Source organism: Lissotriton helveticus, chromosome 5_1 (genome assembly GCF_964261635.1).
Source record: "Lissotriton helveticus chromosome 5_1, aLisHel1.1, whole genome shotgun sequence".
In the NCBI taxonomy this organism is placed as follows: Eukaryota; Metazoa; Chordata; class Amphibia; order Caudata; family Salamandridae; genus Lissotriton; species Lissotriton helveticus.
In genome coordinates this window covers 2,060,339,753-2,060,360,163 of record NC_136065.1, presented here as the reverse complement: position 1 = coordinate 2,060,360,163, position 20,411 = coordinate 2,060,339,753, and the positions used below count along the sequence as shown (strand labels likewise).

Genomic DNA, 20,411 nt, shown 5'->3' with positions numbered 1-20,411 from the left:
GTTAGAGTCAGTGAGAAGAGGGCTGGAAGTTTCACTCAAGAGACAGTTTGCACGAGAAGGGGCCTTCATTAAGAGACAGAGGACCCAGCAGCGAGAGGTACCTGTGTATGTCGGGGACAGCCGTGTATCCCAGAGTTTGCAGTTTTTGCGAGGGGGGGGGGGGGGGTCTCACTTTAAGGAGACATCTCTGTGTTCGATGGAGTGAGTACCTGTCTATCCCTCACAGTTACCTCTTGTGCTGATGCCGGGGTCTCTCGCCTTCACACTCCAGTCCCAGGTCCGACTCCACACTGGACGCCAAAGACTGTAAGACAAGGAGAGAGAGAGTGATTGAGAGAGGAAGGAAGAGAGAGCAGAGGGCACAACACAGTGACGTCATATTTCTCAAATGAAGCAAAAATACAAAGTCTGTCTTCAAATTCCTGCGAGGAAGAGTTAATCACACGTGAGGTCAAATGTGAGACAAATTAAAATGCAGGCTAGCAGCAAAGCCTACTTTCTTTTAAGGATTAACAGGCAACATTTGTTTTGTATGGAAAATATTATGTCCCTGCCCCCTCTGTGCTAAAGATGGTATCTTCAAAGTCATCTCTTTAAAAGTTACATTTCTAAAACATACCATTATGTAAAACGGCACTGTTCGAATATCCTAAAGAAGACTACAGTTCCATCAAATAGAGCTGAAACATGTCAACACAATAAATAAATACACTCAAAGATCTGCAGAAATGTGATATCTTCAGAGAGTATGTTTAAACGAGGGAGCACAGTTTTGATTATAGAAATGCTCTTCTCCCTACCTACCGCAGAGTGGGTGAGTGAGTGAGTGAGTGTGGGTGTTTGAATGTGTTAGTGTGTGTGTTTCACATGTCATCAGTGATTTTTATCAGTGATGTGATAGAACACTTAACAAGTGATGTAGTATGTGAGGTCATAAGCAGTGCATGGCGAAGGAATGAGATATAGGGCCAGATGTAGGTAAATATCATTTACCGATTCATAAATACCGAATTTTACCGATTCGGTATTTATGAATCGGTAAATAAGATGTAGGTAAAAATTCGGTATTTTTTACCGAATCGGTAAGATTCGGTAATTACCGATTCGGTAAATACCGAATCGGTATATGCTATTGAATCCTATGGGCCTTGAAGCGCATAGGATTCAATAGCAAATACCGAATCGGTATTTACCGAATCGGTAAAAATACCGAATTGCAAAGGGGGACAGGGTGTCACTTTGACACCCTGTTGCACACCTGTAACTGGCTTGTGTGCCATATGGCACAGGTGTACATGCACAGATGTGCATGTACACAGGGATTCGGTATTTACCATGCAATTGTATTACATGGTAAATACCGAATCCTGAAAGGTCTGAAGCACTGTTCAAAGTGCTACCTACATCTGAAAATACAGAATCGGTAATTTTACCAATTGGTAAATTTACCGAATCGGTAACATTTACAGAATCGGTAAATTTACTGATTCTGTAATTTTACTGATTCGGTAAAATTACCGATTCGGTAAAATTACCGATTCTGTATGTTTTTTGAGCTCCTACATCTCCATAGCTTAATACCGGTCGGAAATGGCCGAAAATCGGTATTTTCGGCCGTTTCCGACCGGTATTGGGCTACCTACATCTGGCCCTTAGTTCCTTAAGTTAACAATAACCGGAGAATTTCAGTGTTTTTTAGAGTTTAAAATTTAAGATGTTAACTGACTTTTTCACCTAACTATAACATCACTTCAACCTTTGCATTTTTCAGTGAATTTCTTTCTTTTTTTTTAAATGTAAAATAATATTTTATTACCACACCTAAGTAGGCCTACCATGCACACTCTTTGACATCCAACTCCCTGCGACCAAGCTCCTGCGTGCGGCGAATCCTGTGCCATGCACAGAACTTTTGTGCGTGGCCAACCCCCATTTGTTGGTCTACCTGTCATGGTCGCACAACAACCGACAGACACCCACCCAATGTTTTTTTTTGTGACACAGTAATCTTGCCGTAATTTTGTGGTACTCTAGCTTGAATTCCACACTGATTATAGCAAGAATATAGAGCGAGAGTATTGAGAGTCTGCGGTGACGCAGTTTGTTTTTTAGTTTGACCCAAGGGGGGAACCCTCAGGGACCCCCACAAGGGCTGTGGTGGCGGGGTCAAGGTACTTCTACCTACCTACCCTGTAGCCACATTTCTCTTCATGTTGTGGCCAGTCAATCAATGTGATTCATTTGCAGTTTAGTACCTCTGTACTCCTTCGGGACTTCCTTAGTAGTACTGTGTCACTAGATATAAATAAACTTTGAAGATTGATTTCTCTAAAATGGCTGAACAGATTTATATCAAATCATAAAAGGTATGCTTTACTGGTACAAATCTAGCTTTCTGCCAAATTTGGTGTAATTTCGTTTGGCTGTTATGGCTGCAGCATTGTCTAAAGTTTCTATGGGAAATTGCAGGAGGAAAACATGATTTGGGACCCCCTTTTTTCTCAGCCCCCATTTCAAGGATCGTCCCAAAACTTTACAGGAAAGAGTTGAGGTGGATGAAATGTGTTGATGACAGTGTCATGCAGATTCGTCGAATGCATATACATATCTTTTACATTATCCATCTAGATATGCTATTCAATCTCTAGCTCTGAACACAATAATTTAGATGAACTTCATAGAATCCAACTCGATCCTCAACACTTCCCAATCCGGATTCCGCAGCAAATGCAGCACAGAGACCGCCCTCCTAGCTGCCAAAGACGACATCTACCCTCTCCTCGACCAAGGTCACATGGCGGCCCTCATCCTATTGGACCTCTCAGCAGCCTTCGACACAGTCTCCCACGGCACACTAGCTGCCAGATTCCATGACGCAGACATACAGGGAACTGCCCTAGACTGGATCCTTCCTCGCCGACCGAACTCAAAGAATCAGACTGCCGTTCTTCCTCTCCAAACTACAGAGATCAGAAGATGAGCACCCCAAGTTTCCTCACGCCCCACGTTCTTCCACATCTACAGGGCCCCACCCGCAAACATCGTCAGAAAATACGGACTGAGCAAAGTATCCAATGCCAACGACACCCAGCTCATCCTCTCCCTCACCAAGGAACCTGACACCACCAGACTCAGCTTCCAGGAAGGAATTAAGGATGTCCCATTCTAGATGAGCACCAGCTGCCTCAAGCTCAACTCAGAGAAGACAGAAGTCATTGTCCTCGGATCCAACCCCTCCGGGTGGGACGACACCTGGTGGCTATATGCCCTCGGCAACCCTCCTACGCCCACACCCACAGACTACACCCACAACCTCAGCATCATACTAGACTCCTCACTCACCATGAACCAACAGATCAACACCGTATCTTCCACATGCTGCAACACCCTCCACATACTCTGCAAGACCTGCAAGTGGATCCCCTGCCAAGTCAGGAAGACCGTCAACCACACACTCATAACCAGCAGACTGACTACGGAAACGTTCTCTATGCCGGGATTAACAGATTTCTACTCCACAAACTCCAGACCGTCAAGAACGCTGCAGCCAGACTCGCCCTCGGCACCCCACGACAAGACCACGTCATCCAGCACCTACGAACCTCCACGGGCTTCCCATCAAAAACAGAGTGACCTTCAAGCAGCTTACTCAATCCTACAATTCCCTCCACAACACCGGACCCCAATATCTCAACAAAAGAATCTCCTTCCACACCCCCAAGAGAAACCTTTGCTCTGCCGACCTCACCCTGGGCGAAACACCTCACATCTGGAAAGCCAGAATGAGAGGAAGAGCTTTCTCCTACATCGCAGCCAACAAACTGGAACAAACTACCCCTCAGCATCAAACAAACCCCCACACAATGCAAACATTCAGGAAGACCCTCAAGACCTGGCTTTTTGGATGACGCAGAGCTGCCGGACATCCCCCTGCCTCTCAGGGCCTTGAGACCCTCACGGGTAAGCAGTGCGCTTCACAAAACCCTGATTGATGAAATCTCTGGAAATGAAGTTGATGCTTTAGATTTGGCCCAAGAAATCGACACAATGTAACAAATGAGGAATGGATACAATACTGTAGCTGTGACCAATACTCCGGCTGTATCCTACAGAACTGGCAGATAATGCAACTACAATAGGATGCCATATGCTAGATAAAGACAAAATATGATAAAGGGGGAACTGGGCAGCTGGACACTGAGTTATTGATCTGCTCTCCAGTACAGGGCGCAGTTCAACAAATGAGGCCTCATATCTGATGCATGCAGTGATGCACTCTTTCTGTCAGATAAACCTCAACCGGAAACTGCCCCTTGGGTGAGCTGAATAGGTCCTACACTGCTGCCAGGCTATCACTGAGACCTCAAGGGCAGAGACGGGCACATATGGTCAGAGCTATCTACAGACCACTGTTGAGGTAGATGAATAAGAGTGAGGAGCCTGGCCGTGCTGCTGCACAGACTAAAGGTGTGAAATAAAACAAGATATGGTTGGCCTGGGATAGTCGGCCCCTGGGCCAGTGCATAGAGCCACGCGCTGGGAGAACACAGCACGGATGGAGAGGGGCCAGCTCCATCACCCTTAGTGCACGGTATGCTCATGGGGCACAAATCATTCGTAGACAACCTGATTCTGGCTTAGAACACAATACTACTAGATTTTGACCAGCTCCCACTCCAGAGAGAATCACTATCACCTTTGCAGCTGTAGTTCTTTTTCTGAGCTGCAACTCTACTTCTGCCCTGTAGATAGTGCTACCCTCTGAGCTGCAGTTCTGTCTGCCCAGTACAAGACTGTACTCTCTGACCTGCAGTTCTGTCTCTGCCCAGCAGCATATATTATTCTCAGAACTGGAACACTGTTTCTGTCAAGTGCAGTTTGTTAGTCTCTGAGCTGCAGTTCTGCCTCTGTCCAGAAGATGGTGTTACTCTCTAAGCTGCAGTCCTTTCTCTTCCCAGTAGGTGTTACTCTCTGAGCTGCAGTTCTGCCTCTGCCCAGCAGATGGTGTTAAAAAATCCCAAAGGGTGCTGGAGCACTTTACAAAGAATAAATACATACATAAACACACGTTTTGATGCTGTATTCAAGACATGAACACACAAGACGAGAACAATAGTAGCGAGTAATTTAAACAGGCGGGATAACATTTTAGCAAACAGTAGTGGCAGAATTGTTGGGACAAAACTAGCCATATTGGCACATCGCTGTAGGGGAGTACCGCCCTTTGGATGACATGAAAGAGTAGTTCAATAAAGAGGAGAACAAAACGCATATTAATGATCCATGTAACACAATTAAAAAGAGTTTTGAAAAATGGTAATTAACTAGAGATAGCAGCCCCTAGAGGGGCAGGGAGGGAGATAGAAGAAAAGAAAAAATAAAGGGTTGAGGAGTGGAAAACGGTGCCCAGAGGAGGGATTTAAATCAAAGCTATTTATTTATTTACTTAGAACAATTGCTATGTGTTGCCTTTTGATTACCCCGAGTGCTGATTTCATGAAAAAAACAGACACTAATTGAGGGAAGAGATTGCAGTCCAGTGGGACAGGGTACAAATGTCTTTATGGATTTCACTTTAAAGCAAGCCCGAATAACTATTTTCAGCATTTTCCTGGACTATTTAATATGGGATTAGACCCCGTGGATGGGTAGAGGGCAGGGCATTAAATGGATGAAAAAAGTAGGGAGTCCCAAAAAGGGTGTGCCTTTATAATTAAGGATTTTGCTGAAACATATACACTAAAATTTGTGTACAGTCATGGTACTTATAGAGCGCACTGTCACCAGACAGTCACCTTGCGGTGTCGCCTATTCGGCTTCCTGGCGCTGATACTCATACCGCTGTGGAACCCCTCCTCGCTTTCCCTGTGAAGTGTCCACTCCTGGGCACCCCCAGGGTGAAGCCAGGCATCCTTAGCGCTGTTGGGGCCGGTGTGGAGGCTAAGCAAGCTATTGCCCAGAGTTGCAGCATGGGGCCCGTGATTAGAATAGGCACGAGGCGAGAATTAACTGGTCCGAGGAAATTGAGCCCGAGACCCTGCCGAGGCAGGAATCGAACCCTGGTCCCTGGCCAGAACTCTGCATCAGGGTCTGCAGCTCTAACCATTGAGCCACACTCCTCCACCTACCTACAGTACCACTCTACCCATATATTTGCGCAGAATCATAACTGCAACTGACATACATGACCATTGCCCTGTGCAGACATATTGTTTGGGGTCAAGGGCAACAAGTTTTCATGTGTATTTTGTCCTTGGGACAAGTAGGCCCAACCCCCTACAGCACAAACCTTTTGGCTGCCAGTTTACAGTAACACATTATGGATAAGGGAAAGGTATTGCCTGCAGTTAAGGTAATATTTGTGTCCATGTGTTCAAACTTGTATTTATGGTTCATTATTGCAAAGGCTTTATTATTAGGGTGAGCGCTCTAAGTAAATGTTGTAAGCTCTGACTACACTACTGACAGTGGCTAGAGTATAATAATGTGTACAAACGTTTTCAATGTTTAGCAATATGAGGCTATGCATAATGCTCCCAGAATGCTTTCTGATTAGATGCAAATATTTGCAGAAGCTTGAAAGCAAGACTGATGATTGTTTGCTCTCAAAATAAAATCTTCACAAAAAAAGCCAAAATATTTCGCTAAACTACTGAAAAAAGTTAGGTATTATTTCTTTGCAGCATCATTTAGTATAATGTGTGTGTTGATGCATGCTAGTATTTTCCAAAAATATTCATAATGGAAAATTAGTGTAACAAGTTAAATAAGATTATGGGAAACATAAAAATAAACAAGCATTGGTAAAGCCAGTAGGTCTGAAACTGTTGGGTCATCCTTTTGGTTTTGTTAATGCGTGACTTGTTTTGGTATGGTTTTTGTAAAACCTTACTGGTGTGGGAGCTGCCGGGCCCTCACCATTATAACAAACATTGGCCAAAGCAAAAATAGTTTTGGTCTCAAAAAGCACACATTGCACAGTAGTTCCTGGCACTGAACAAAAAGACTGTGTGTCGATATGCTCCTTGTGTAAGAACAGAATGCTATCGCTCCCAGTGAAGCTAGCCGATCGACCGCGAGGGAGAGACAGAATTTTAATAAATACAAAAAGGTCATGGTTAACGCCAGACCTAATTAGGGACCCATCTATACTACATAAAGCGAGAACTGTGAACCTTTGAGGCGGGTAAACTCCAGAAGTACACCACCAATCACAACACCCAATACAGCGTTGGAAAGGGGAGGTCCAGGAGATGGACATAGGCTATAGAGCACCACACCATATACATTAGGGGGGCAAAATAACGTTAGGGGAAAAGTAGTCCGTTGGGCATGGGCGTATGCATACAGTGATTTGATCGCGGCTTGCGAGAGGCGCAATGGCGTGTGGGCGTGCCGTTAGGTAAACGCGGCGTTTGGCGTCATGGGTGTCTGTATACAACGCGGCCAGGAGCACGGAACCAACATCCGACGGAGGCGTGTGGCCGACGGGGTCAGGGCGTAGAGGCTACATGGGACCTGCCCAGAGGTAAGAGCGGACAGGACGCGGGGAGGAGCGGACAGGAGCACGGAAGCGGAACCGACACCGTGAGGCGTGTGGCCGATGGCGATGAGCTAACTCACACAGTCTGTCGGCCCCGCGCAGCACATTGAGGGAAGTATGTTTGCAAATACATGGCGGGGGGGCCGGACCCTAACACTTGTGCAGAGGCGTGTGGCCGAAGGCGTAAGGGCGTAGAGGTGCATCGACATCCACATGCCCAGCGGTGCAAAAATGCTGCTGGAGTGCCCGTATCCGGGGTGCGCGATGCTGGTGACTACCTTTCACCTCGCAAAGCCTTCCCGCACAACGTCGGGACGGGCTGCTAGTTTATTAAATAAAGTGAGGATATACGACTTTCGTGAATTCACAAACCTTTGTAGAAGTAGGCCAAGAAATAGCACTCCTAGAAAATACTTGTGAAGGGCATTTTAGCATGAGCAAATTTGCATGTGTAGATTTGCTCATGCGAAAATCTGAGTGTTTGCAAGTTCAATTTCCCTCCAACCACTTTTTTTTCCCAACCCTGAAAGTAAATTTCCAAAATTTCTCAGTATGGGAAGAGATTAGAGAAGAGTTGGAGAAAACCCTTCAAACATGCAAGTTAGTAGGTTTTCACAGACTCAAAAGGGCATTCCAACCCTGGAAGTGTTGCTTGCCATTATCTTTAGCCCCAGTATGTAGATCTGCGGAAATGTGACAACATCAGGGATTTGCTAGTAACCAAACCCAACTATGGAAGGAGCCCTCATATAACCAGAGAGGCTATACCAGAGCTCTTATATTATGAGATTGCTGCCATAATTTGTCGCCGCTATACATGGCACAAAAAGGACAAGTGGATTTTATTACAGGACAAGTAGATTTATAAAGCAACCTGCAACATGAACAAGTAGGTATTTTAATACATTCCACACCCCTGGCTTTGCAAGAGAAGCCAAACATTGGATGACTACGTATTCCAAATAGCTTTTTGCCCCACTGACAGGCACTGAGAGAAACTTGCATTATATTCAGCAGCAACTCAATTGGGCCCTGTTATAAACACCTGGATGCCACTCAATTCAAATTAAGTAGTACACAACAGTAATAGGATGCCCAACAAAAAAATAACCAAACATCCTGGGTTTCGCGCAGTCACACGTTTTTGGTTCTAGAACATTCAGGCTGCCAGGTTCTGACGGCACTGCAGCCTGGCAGTCAGTTTATTGAGGACGCCAGTGCAGATAGTATTACAGTAGTCTAGGCATCCCATGACAAGTCAGCGCCACTAGGAGGCAATTTGAGTCAACCACTGGAAAGTTGAATATTTCAGCGTAGAGACAGCTGCTGCTGATACTCTTAACCACTACATTTGCATTTTTTTAAATTTAAGCACGAACTCGCGTCAAGGGCATTGGAGCGCTTTACATGAGTGCCATATTACATTACACAAGGTCAGTTGATTTTTTGTTTTCAGCCCAAGCAGAGTAAGTGATGAGCCACGTTGGGATTCGAACATTTTTCCCCAGTTCCAAACGTGGCAGCTCTGGCCCTTACGCCACATCTTCTCCTTGCCTTGACTTAGGGAGCCGACATAAGATCAGCGTCAACAAGTTTCATCAGATTCCTTAATTTCAAGCACATGATCGAAGCATGAAGTGATGGTGGATGAAATTTCTGGTCCATAATTGAGTTAGAAGTGAGTCTGTGTGTTGTGTGGAGATTCACCAGGTGTTGCTGTAGAAGCTGTGCCAGGGACCACACCTGTATATTGAAAAGTAGGCATGAGAGGGGTACTATCGGGGACACTCTGGAGGGCGCTAAGTGTAGGCTGTGGATGACCCGAGTGACCCAACCTGACTTGTTGGCTGCACTTGGTGAGAAATGATTTGATGCACTGCACAGTGTGCCCGGCCATGCAAGCCCATCCTCCAGTCTTTCCATCAGGTACCATGTCAACAGAAGAGCAGGAAGTGGCAAGATTGGGCAGAATCAGAGCACTTTTCTATTCCTCATTCAAGAAAAAAAGAAGCTGGTCCCTGCTGTTCGCTTGCACCCCTCAAATGGTTCAATGCCACATGCTCTTGACATCTGTATGAAACATATACCTGTAATTGGCACATTCACCCCTTGTAGCATGTTGGCTCTGAATATTGTATCTTTATTGAGTCTCCTTGAAGTTGCCCTGTCTCCTCCCATTCTGTGATTTTGCTGGGGCAGTGCAGGCTCAAAATGGGCCTGTGGTTGGGCAGTATCTTTGTGCCTGTAAATGGGTTGTTTTTCCAGAAGTAAAGTAAAGTAAAGTCCACATTTGTAAAGCGCACAATCACCCGTAAGGGTCTCTAGGCGCTGGGGGGCCGTCGGGAAGATTAAGCGAGCTATTGCCCAGAGTCACATGGTGCTGGGCTAACCTGCCGCCGGAGCCGGGGATCGAACCGTGGTCCCCAGATTCCAACGTCAGTCGCCCTGGCCGCGGCGCCACGGTGGCATAGGAGCTCTCCTAGTGTTTTTGTAGAGCATTGGTTGTGCCTGCATCACCAGTGTGGGTGGCAGTGAGTGTGACATTTCAAATGTTACCTTAGCATAGCTGTTGCAGCCGCCTTTCTGCTCATGGTAACCAATGATTCAAGTTGTGGCGGTGGTTGACGTGTAAAGCCTCGCTTCCTTGCTTGGCTCCTGCAGCAGACATTTCTGACGAGCTTGCTTTGTGGTCGTCTGCATACTTTCTCATGACTTCAGAACCTTGCACCTGTGTAACTCCTTTGTTTCAGTCTCACCACATGATCTCCATTGGAGCCGTTTACAAAAACCTATAAATACATGCCTTGACACTGCTTGTACAGGACATGCCCATTTGAGGTGCTGGGGGGTCCCCATGTCGCCTATTTCTGTGACTCACAGATAGAGTTTTATTTTGCAAATAAACATTTTCAGACTTTGAACTGCTATTGCCACAGGCTTTCTTTAACAGGACAGTGATCTTCAAATGTTAGTGTTAAGTGAGATGTAAACAGTGATTCACCCTGAACTGCAGGCATGTGAATATGCAGAGTTCTGTCTGCCCAATGAAGGTGGCCACCATCCCAGCTACAGTTCTGTACTCTACCTAGCAGGAGACGTTATCCTCTCAGCTGCAGTTCTGACCTCTGCCCAGCGGGGGGAGTTATCCTCTCAGATGCAGTTTTGTCCTCTGCCTAGCAGGGGGAGGTATCCTCCTAGCTACAGTTATGTGTTCTGACTAGCAGGGGGAGTTATCCTCCCAGCTGCCATTATGTCTTCAGCGTAGCTGGGGGAGTTATCCTCTCATCTGCAGTTCTGTCCTCTGTCCAGCAGGGGGAGTTATCCTCTCAGCTGCAGTTCTGTCCTCTGCCCAGCAGGGGGAGTTATCCTCTCAGCTACAGTTCTGTCCTCTGCCCAGCAGGGGGAGTTATCCTCTCAGCTGCAGTTCTGTCCTCTGCCAGCAGGGGAGTTATCCTATCAGCGTTTAAGTTTTGCCACAAACTTGGCCCCGAGAATTAGATTTTGTTACCCCTTTTTTTTTTTTTAGGACAGGGAGATTTACATGATTTGCCCAGAATTACAGGAAATTTAGCCTGGCACCCAAGTTCAAAGGTCACAGCTCTAGCCGCAAGGTAATCTCCTCAGTTCTTTTCCTGACTGCAGTTACTTATGAAGTTTTGTAATTTTACATAGCATGGGCCTGGCCTGTGGGCATCAGAGCGCTTTACAATAGGCCCAAAACAAAACAAACACATTGTGAATACCATTTACAAAGTGACCCAAACTAAAAAAAAACACATTGTGAATATCATTCACAAAGGGACCAAAACTATACAAACACATTGTGAATATCATTTACAAAGGGAACAGAACTAAACAAACACATTGTGAATATCATTTACAAAGGGAGCAAAACTAAACAAACACATTGTGAATATCATTCACAAAGGGACCAAAACTAAACAAACACATTGTGAATATCACTTACAATGGGACCAAAACTAAACAAACACATTGTGAATATCATTTACAAAGGGACCAAAACTAAACAAACACATTGTGAATATAATTTACAAGGGGACAGAAACTAAACAAACACATTGTTAATATATTTTACTAAGGGACCAAAACTAAGCAAACACATTGTGAATATCATTTACAATAGGACAAGAATAAAACAGTCACATTGCAAGTAACATAAAGAACCTCAGATTAGAGCGTGAATTTAATAGGGAGAGGAGACGAGAGGAGTTAATCCAAGTGTCTATCAGAGAGAACAACTTTGAGATCTTTTTTGTAGGTAGCATCAGTGGCGGCCGCCACTAACAAAGGGTGGTGGACGGGTGGAGGGAGTGCGGGGTAATGGGGGACAGAGCATGCGGAGATTAGCCTTAGCGGGAAGGAAAGACGCTCCACTCTGGTCAAAGAGTATGTGGGGGTTCTGCAACCCGGCAGCTCAATGCACGGGCTGGAGAAACCTAAGTGTGCATGTGTGTTTTGGTCTGCCTTAGGCGGCTGACCAAACACATATGCGAACTTAGAGAGTGCGGAAGAATCCTCCTCCCCCATGCCCCGCCCCTCCATACACAACCTGGCTCAGAGCCGGCAATCAAAAAATAAAAGGATGCTAGAGCACTGTTTTATTTTTTGTCTGCTGACTCTGCGCCAGGCAGTGGGGCGATGCTCCTCCGCCATTGTGGAGGCGCTGTCACTGGGTAGCATTGCTTGTGGTGAGGAGGTGGGACCACTGGATGAAGTTCCAAATTCTTGAGGCATTTTCGGAGAATGATTTGCTCACGAATCTCTCTAAACTGAAGACAGGAGCGCAAGGAGAAAGGATTGACCATTTCTAGACCCAGTTAGGTACACACATTTTTGAATTTCTCTATTAGGTATGAGGAAGAAGAGGAGTGCAGCCCTGTATGAGTACTGCAGGTGGTTTGGAATTGGCCTCTCGCCTCTACAGGAAGCCACTGGAGGGTGTGCAGGATCGGAGTGATTCAGTTGAGTTTTTGTGACTGGTCACAATGCATGTAGGACTGCTCTGAGCGGGTGTGGGTGGACTTTGGGGACGCCTGAGACAAGTGCGATCTGGTAGTCCTGTCTTGAGAGAACCAGCGCCAGCCTGAACATCTATTTTTAGGTCCAGTTCTGGAATAAGTTGCCTGATTACACATAGCATCCTTGGTTGGAACCGGGCGCTCTTGAGCATCGCTGTGATATGTCTCTGGACGTGGAGATGGCTGTGGAGAGTAACATCGAGTGGCTTGGCATTCTGGACAATGGAAGGAAGGGAAGATAGTCAGCCGGTCTCAAACAGAAGGAGTAGCTTTCTTCGGGGTTATCAGAAGAAATTCTGCTTTTGACGGATTTAGTTTGAAGTGATGATTTGACTAAACTTGGGCGTAGTTCGCAGAGTTTTGCTACGCGGAACTCCGCAAAGTTAAAAAAAAACACCGTAAAGTTTCGTGAGTTGCGGAGTGCAGTGCGAACTGCAGTTTGTGCTGGTATTCCTGCCGCTCGGGTAGAAATTCTACCCGAGCGGCGGATCGCGTTCGCGAACTTAGCGTTCACGTACGGTAGCGAACTTACCGTACGCAATCCCGAGCGGGGAAAAACTCCGCTGTACATCGCGAAGCGGAGTTTTCTGCACTGCGCGAGTACCGCAGAGTGAGGAGTGCAGAAAACTCCGCAAACTCCGCAAACGGAGCGAAGTTCATGGTGCGTCGCATTGTAAATGTGACGCATCCGTGGTGGCGCAAGGGGGATTGCGTGATGCATCTGTTCTGGCTTATCCCTGCTGATTTGCAGAGATGCGTCAGACATTGTAAATATGCCACTACATTTGGCGGTGTATGTCTGAGGCATTCTGAATATTTTTCAACAGCAATTAATAAACAGTAGTGGCTCGCCCTAGGTCTGTTTTCATGTGAATCTTGTAGATCACGTTATGTCACAGTTCCATGCGTCAAATGTATTTTATCTATAGCATGAAGGAATGTGTGCGGTATTTTCCTTGAAGATAGGAGCGCAGAACAATTATTACCTCCTTAGGTGTGTCAGTTCATTTTTATAAAACTGTGGTGTGCTTTATTTAGTTATTTTCAATAGTCTCCGCCCAGGCCTAGATTTGACAACCAGGATTCAAGTTTTGTCGGGTGCTGGATAGGAGAGTGACGTCATATGGGGATGTCCTTCAGGTAGAGTTGGGTAACATCGGTGTACAGGTGGAAGAGGACTCCAGAGTCCCTAAGGATGACACAGATGGGTTCAAGGTAAAGGCTGAAAAGGGTCGGAGAAAGGATTGAACCTTGGGTTGTGCCGTGGCATGGAGAAATGCCTTTCAAACACAAGAATAAATGCGTTCACTCAAGATTCTCATGTATAAACCATTAGAAACCCAGTTTGTGTTGGATACAAAGGTTTCAGCTGCAGTTCCACCTCTGTCCGCCAGGTGGAGACATGCACCAGGTGTGCGGCCGCGTCAGGCATGTGCGGACCCGTGTGTCTCAGCACACACTGTTCGCACCAGGAGCAGCTGGGCATACAGTAGTCTGTCGCTATGTCAGCATCTCCATTTTAGGTTTGTTTGGGGCCTACATACCGTGACAGGAATGCCCGGGCCGGGGGAGGCCTCTGCGTTCTCTTCTTGCCCCGGAATGAGATATAATCTACATTTTCTCTTCTTCCACTTCGGTTCGGTGAACTGGCATTTAAGGAGCTGCGAAGAGAGGCCGCCTGCACTACCAATGGCGGTGTTTATATAGCTCTTAGCGCTGCCAGAGGGTCGTTTCAAAGCGCTGCAGTGACCGGGAGAGAAAAGGGGAAGGCAGAATAAGGAAGTAGTTTAAAGAAACAAGGGAGGGAGTGAAACATGATCTTTTATCATTTTACAGCTGGGTATTGTGAAGTTGCTGGCACCAGGAGGGTGACAGAGGGGGCAAAGAGGGAAGAAGAGGAAGTTGGGAAGGGCGACAAGAGGATCACAATATTACGTCATACTGGTCCTTATATAGCGCTTAGTGTGTGCTTCAAAGCGCTGCATCAGACAGGAGGGGACCGAGGGGGCAGAAAAAGGAGAGTAAATTGGTACTGATGCATCAATGAGGTTTCAGGTTGATGTTTGCCTAGTGCCTAACAGCCTCAGCAGGACACTTCCAAGCGCTTCATGCCCCTGGCCTTCCTTTACTTGTAGGCTACAACGTGCAAGAACAGTTGTGAACCACTTAAAGTCAGTTGGTCCGGTATTTAAAAAAAATATCTAGATTGGTGGTCGCGGACTAGAGGACTGTGCTGGAAAATAGCGGAATCCTGCCGGATCCCATTTCCAGCAGCCATGTCTGGGCCAGATCTGGGATCCAGCCGATCCGGGGAAATGTCCTGGTGTCCTTCTCTGACATCAGGACATAGTTCATAGTTCATAGTTCAGAAGCGCCGGGACATAACGCGCATGCAGCAGGAGGCCTTCTCATTCACACTTCCAGCAGCTGAGCCCAATACAAAGGCTGATTCAAAGGGCCATCAGCCCTTCTTTTCTTCAGGTATCACCCTGACTGGGAGCCCTCTGAAGCCTAGTAAACAACCGCACACAGCTTATCACTTCACAAGTACTAAAGAGAAACTATGACTCGGAGGCAGGTTTTTGATTTCGGTCAACCCCCTCCCCCACCCTCTCCCCCCTCGCCGCCCCCCCCACGTTAGAGATGTGCATGCACTGTAAGAATGCAAGATTTGTCTGTGTTTATGGGGATTTAGACAAAGAATGATTTAAATGTCACCTATTAATCTATTTTTATTTAATTCACTTATGGTGCTACTCAGTCCAGTGTAGGGTGTCAGAGCGCTTTACATCACAGAAAGAGACACAAAAAATCAAACGTGTGTAAACCATTGTACATGAAATGTTACCTACAATTAGGGGCATAAGGTATAGGAATCACATATCGTCCATACTTGTAGGCATTATATGTTGAGAGTGAATGTCGGAGAAACACAGTCTGGATATAAAATGTAATGCAGTGATGGGGTCGTTTGTATGAACAAGACTTTATTTTTTCCTAGAGGAACCCTTCTTTGCAATCCTAGAACAACAACAGACTGAAAAAGAATTCAATGAGGAGCTAAGCTGAAGTTGAAGTGCAATGAAGATAAAACGGAAATCTTGTTGTATGGTCAGTTCTCGCCCAACTTCAGAGAAACTCTGTGGCCTTCCGATTTCCCCCAGCCAGGCTCCGTTAATATTCCTGCTAAAAACTTGGGAGTCTGGTTTGGAGAGGATCTGCGATTCGAAGCACACATAAAAAGACTCACTGGGGTGTGCTTCGGGTCCCTAAAAGCCATGAGGAAGATTTTTCCTTATTTGCCGTCTTCAGCAAGAGAGTCGGTTGCGAGGGCCCTTATTTTATCTCGGCTCGATTATGCCAACTCTCTGCTGTGTGGCTCTCCGGCTTTTTTAATCACAAGGCTTCAGATTATTCAGAATGCGACTGTTCGCCTACTGTGCAATGTGCCGTATAGAGAAAGTACTCGGACTCACATGAAGGAACTACACTGGTTGCCAGTAGTGCAGAGGATAACTTTTAAAATTCTTACCATAGCCTTTAAAGCAGTTCATGACCTTGGCCCTTCTTATTTGAGGGAAAGATTTACCCGTTATGTCCCTACTCGGGCATTGCGCTCAGCTGACTGTAACTTTTTAAGAGTACCCCGATTTCAGCAAGTTCGTTTAGGAGGCCAATCACTTGCTGTCACCGCGGCTAGGACTTGGAATACCCTCCCCCTTTCCCTGAGATTAACTGAAAATTTTGTGCTATTTAAGAAGGCACTTAAAACTTATCTTTTCAGAACGGCTTATTAAACCACTAATAGTAAAAAGAAAAATTTAGATCTCTACCTTTTTCCTCCGGCCACTTGCTTGTTTATCTTTCTACGCGCCAGGACACTCTGGTAGTATATGAGCGCGCTATAAAACAGCTAAAAAATAAAATAAAATAAAATAAATAAGCTAATGGTGTATAGTTTGCAAGCAGCTCCTGGTAAATACATCAGTGCGCTATAGTGGAAGGATTGCATCTTATGAACTGGAAGTGACAAAATGACAACATATGTAAATGTAAATGACCTCCTTGTCAAAGGCAGTAGGCCAGTTAACTATCAACATAAAATATGAATCTGTGTTCTGCATGTTATATGAGTTACTTTGCAGCAGGCACATGAACCCTCCATGCTACTTTATCAGTAACAATTGCGACTGTACAAAACATAGACCTCTGCTAGAACAGCATTAACTGCAAGAGTTAGTTTACCGTTATTATAATCCGCTCCAAGTTACTGGACATAAAAAGACCTCTGCAGCAGGTACCTTTTCTTTTATGAATCTTTTTATTAAACAACAAAAGGCCATCTCATTCACAGTTTTGGCAGATTAAGTCACTTTGCATAATCATGAGCACAATCTTCACCGTTACACAATGTGCCTGATACGGTAATGTAGCGATCTCTATGGTGTAACAGGATCTTCCAAAGGGAGAACAACTGGGGGTTCACAAATATTACCACAGTAGTTATTCCATTTGCTCCATATATCTACCCATTTCTTGGGGCACCCTCTAGAAACATGGACATATTTCTCTTGCAGCATGCACCAGTCCATGTCCGCTTTCCACCCTTCAACGGTGGGTGGTGCTGTGCCCCCACCCGCCCCCCACCCGGTCTTGCCAGGTTCCTTTTTGCAAACATCAGCCAGAGCGTTACCCAAGTGTGGTCCTTTCTACCTAACTGTGTGGGCTCCCAGACATTTAAGAGACATCTCTTAGCCTCGATACCAACCGCAAGTCCGAGGACCTCCCCCATACAGGCGTGTATTCCCCTCCAATACCTCTGTATGTATTCACACTCCCACAGGATATGCATACATGTGCCCTCCTCCGCCCTTCTGCAGCAGGTGTCTTAACCCAGTAAGATATTTTGAAATGCAGCCTCTTTTTAAGTACTGTAGAAGGTAGGGCCAATTTCGACCAAGAACCCTTCAGTATTTGCCCGGCGTTAGCCGCCTCTCATACCATTCAATATTACCAAACAAAGAGGCAGGCGCTGGAGACAGGAAGGCAGGAAACAGGAGTTTATTCCGACGGAGCAGAACACGTCAAATCAGACAACAGGGTATCTTCTCGAGGTGCTCTGAACGCATCCTTGAGGCCTGGCCTCTTATACACAGGTTTATTGCTTTATTACATGAAACACATTCTTGTCAATACTTTGATGTACGGAAAGACATCCTCGGGATCCTCACTTCGGGCCTGTTCCCACACACATTAACAGTAGAAGTCCCCACCCCGGTCACAGTAGGTGATGACTATCGCGCACCAGGACATTCCGTCGATTCCCGGAATGTGTGTCTGATCGGATCTCATGGGGTGGAGGGGGCTTTGATCAGTCAGAGATCCTTTGAATCGGGGCAGTTGCTTACTGTAAGGGGGCCAATAAATGGTATCCGCAGGGCCAGGTGGTGCCCTGGGAACGGGCAGGACGATTGGGCACAGAGGAAAAGGGGGGTTCATCAAAGGATGGGGAGGTGTTGGCCGGGAGCAGAATGCGTTTCCGAGGCAGCGTCGCGCTGGAGGGGAGTTTTATGGTTCAGGTATGAGAGAGCGGGGGCTGTCAGCGCGGGGGGATGCTTGCGAGGTCAGAGGGAAAGACGCGCTAGCTAGCGGCACTGGGCAGGGAGACCATGGTCTTCAAGATGGCTGCTGCTCGCGAGTGCGTACGAGCCTGAAAGGGGGGCAAGATGGCGCCGATAATGTTGACATCGCCAACCAGATTTTAACAGTCCTCCCTTTTCAACATATCTAGCCATCTTATCTAGTTGATATCGATCTTCATCAAATCCTTAACCTCGACATCGTACAATGCTCTCATGCGTTCTTTTTCAAAGTCCAGAGTCTTTGGGCAGTTATAGTTTGCACATAGTGAGCACAAAGGCGGCAGGCATTGAATTCCTAGGCAGAACCCACACAACACAACAACGGGTATCAGTATAATAGTAAACAATCTCCACCCCCAGTTCTTTACAGTGTTCCAGAACCATCCACCAAGTGACCATTCTTCTTGTTCCTGGTGAACTTCTGAGGAAAGTCTGTGAAGATGCTCGATGGCTTTGTACACTGAGGGTGAATTGTCCGGTATATATGTGCAACAGCTGGACCCAATGATGCGGCATGCTCCTCCACGATCTGCCAGAACCACATCTAGAACAAGGCGGTTCTGAAGAGCCACAAGCGGACCGCCTGAAGCTCGGCTGTATTGTTCGTGAGGATACCAGCCGTGATGTTCATTGTTGTTTCAACTGCCTGGGTCAAATGTCGGATGGCACGACTGTTCGCCATCGGACCCCAGAGTGGAACGAGTCCCTTCATTGCATCGAGGAACTGTGCTCCAGTAGAGTCGGCTTGTTCAATGTCCTTGGCTCGTTTGTGTCTGTGATGGTTCGCTGGAGCCACATAGGTCGGAGGAAGGACAAAGGCAATATAACAGGTGCCCCTCCAGCCTTTGGGGAGCCAGGTGTAGGCCTTTGTACCACAAACAAAGTACATATTCGGTGAGGAGACGAAAGACGGTGGATCAATGGAGTCCAAGGTTCGGATGATGTGGCAAGTGCTGCGGCCTACCAGCTGTGTCCCAAGCCCTTCGATGCACATAAGGCCTGTGACGTTGATGACAGATAGGGCCACAGTCAGGGTGGCAGCTGTTCGTTTACGGAGGTAGGAGAAAGTGGGTCTGGTCGGATTGTTAAATACCTGCATTTCAATCCGTTCGTTGACAGGGATGTCCATATGGATAGAATCATTGGAGGTCTGTGGGCAGAAGGGTGCAGTATTTTTCTTAGCTTTGTTCTGCCAGACCTCATGAAAGAAATGGGCCATAGTTCTGCTGGAAGTGGCATTGACCCTGTAGCTTTCTTGCAAGAGGATCAGCCAGGCAAGGCAGGAGCTGTGAACTGAGAAGGGTTAAGGGATGAAGGGTATGGAATGTCCAGTGGCGTGGGGTAGCAACCCACAGATCCAGCAGTTGGTGGCATTGGCGGCGAGATTGTGCTGGTGCAGCAGTTGCACGAAGGAGTTGTTCCAAAACTCCTTACGCCTTTCTCGGAGTTGGGGCGAAAGGGAAATCAGATAATGTTCTTTCATTGTGGTCGGTTGAGCAGTGGTCAGGAATATCTCATGGGCTGGTGCGCTCTCTTCCACAATCCAGAGGGTGGTCATAAGGAGGAGGCAAAAGAGAAGAGCGATAAAAAGCGCAATAGTCTTTGAACTGTGGATTTTGTCAGTCTTTGGGTTTCGGTAGTGAGTCTTCGGATGTCCGGTTGCTTCCATCATCTTCTTATCGGGCGCTTCCATCATCTTCAAGGGGTTCGGTAGTGGGCAGAACCACAACTTAGTCAGGCTTTCTCTCCTGAGAGCCTTAGAAGTGTTAGGCCACCGTTCTGAGAATTATGACTTAGTCAGTGGTCTGCTTAGCCGAAGCTCCCTCCTTTCGTCGCAGGTTATACCCTTCTCTGGATGGCACAGTGGGATCGGGAATCTTTGCCAGTTCGAGTGTCTCTGTGTCTGGATAGCAGTTCAGTGATGGTCGGTCTTTGTTCAGGAGCTCTTCCTGGGCGGCCACGTCTTCGATTGTCGTCAGAGTCGAGGAGATCCGCTTGCAGTGGTGCGCATGTACCCAGTTGCGTTTTCCCTCCACTCGAAGTGCTGTTCGGGTGGTGATGAGGACTTGCCAGGGGCCCGTCCACCGGGGTTCCAGACTCTTAGCACGCTGGAAATTCCGGATCAGAACGAAATCCCCAGGTTGGATGGTGTGTCCGGGACCCCTGGAAGCATCAGGGATGGCATGC

The 20,411-nt window shown here is 46.7% G+C and overlaps 1 protein-coding gene across 2 annotated transcripts in view; it reads right to left on the bottom strand.

The window, feature by feature from the left end:
• The window catches only part of LOC144756287 (regulator of G-protein signaling 3-like), a 456,864-nt gene that overhangs the window by 99,421 nt on the left and 337,032 nt on the right, over window positions 1–20,411 (bottom strand). For both annotated transcript variants that reach the window (XM_078645947.1, XM_078645948.1), the window contains exon 3: window positions 231–304. In XM_078645947.1, coding sequence (XP_078502073.1) covers window positions 231–304 — 74 coding nt within the window. The remainder of the gene's footprint in view (window positions 1–230; window positions 305–20,411) is intronic.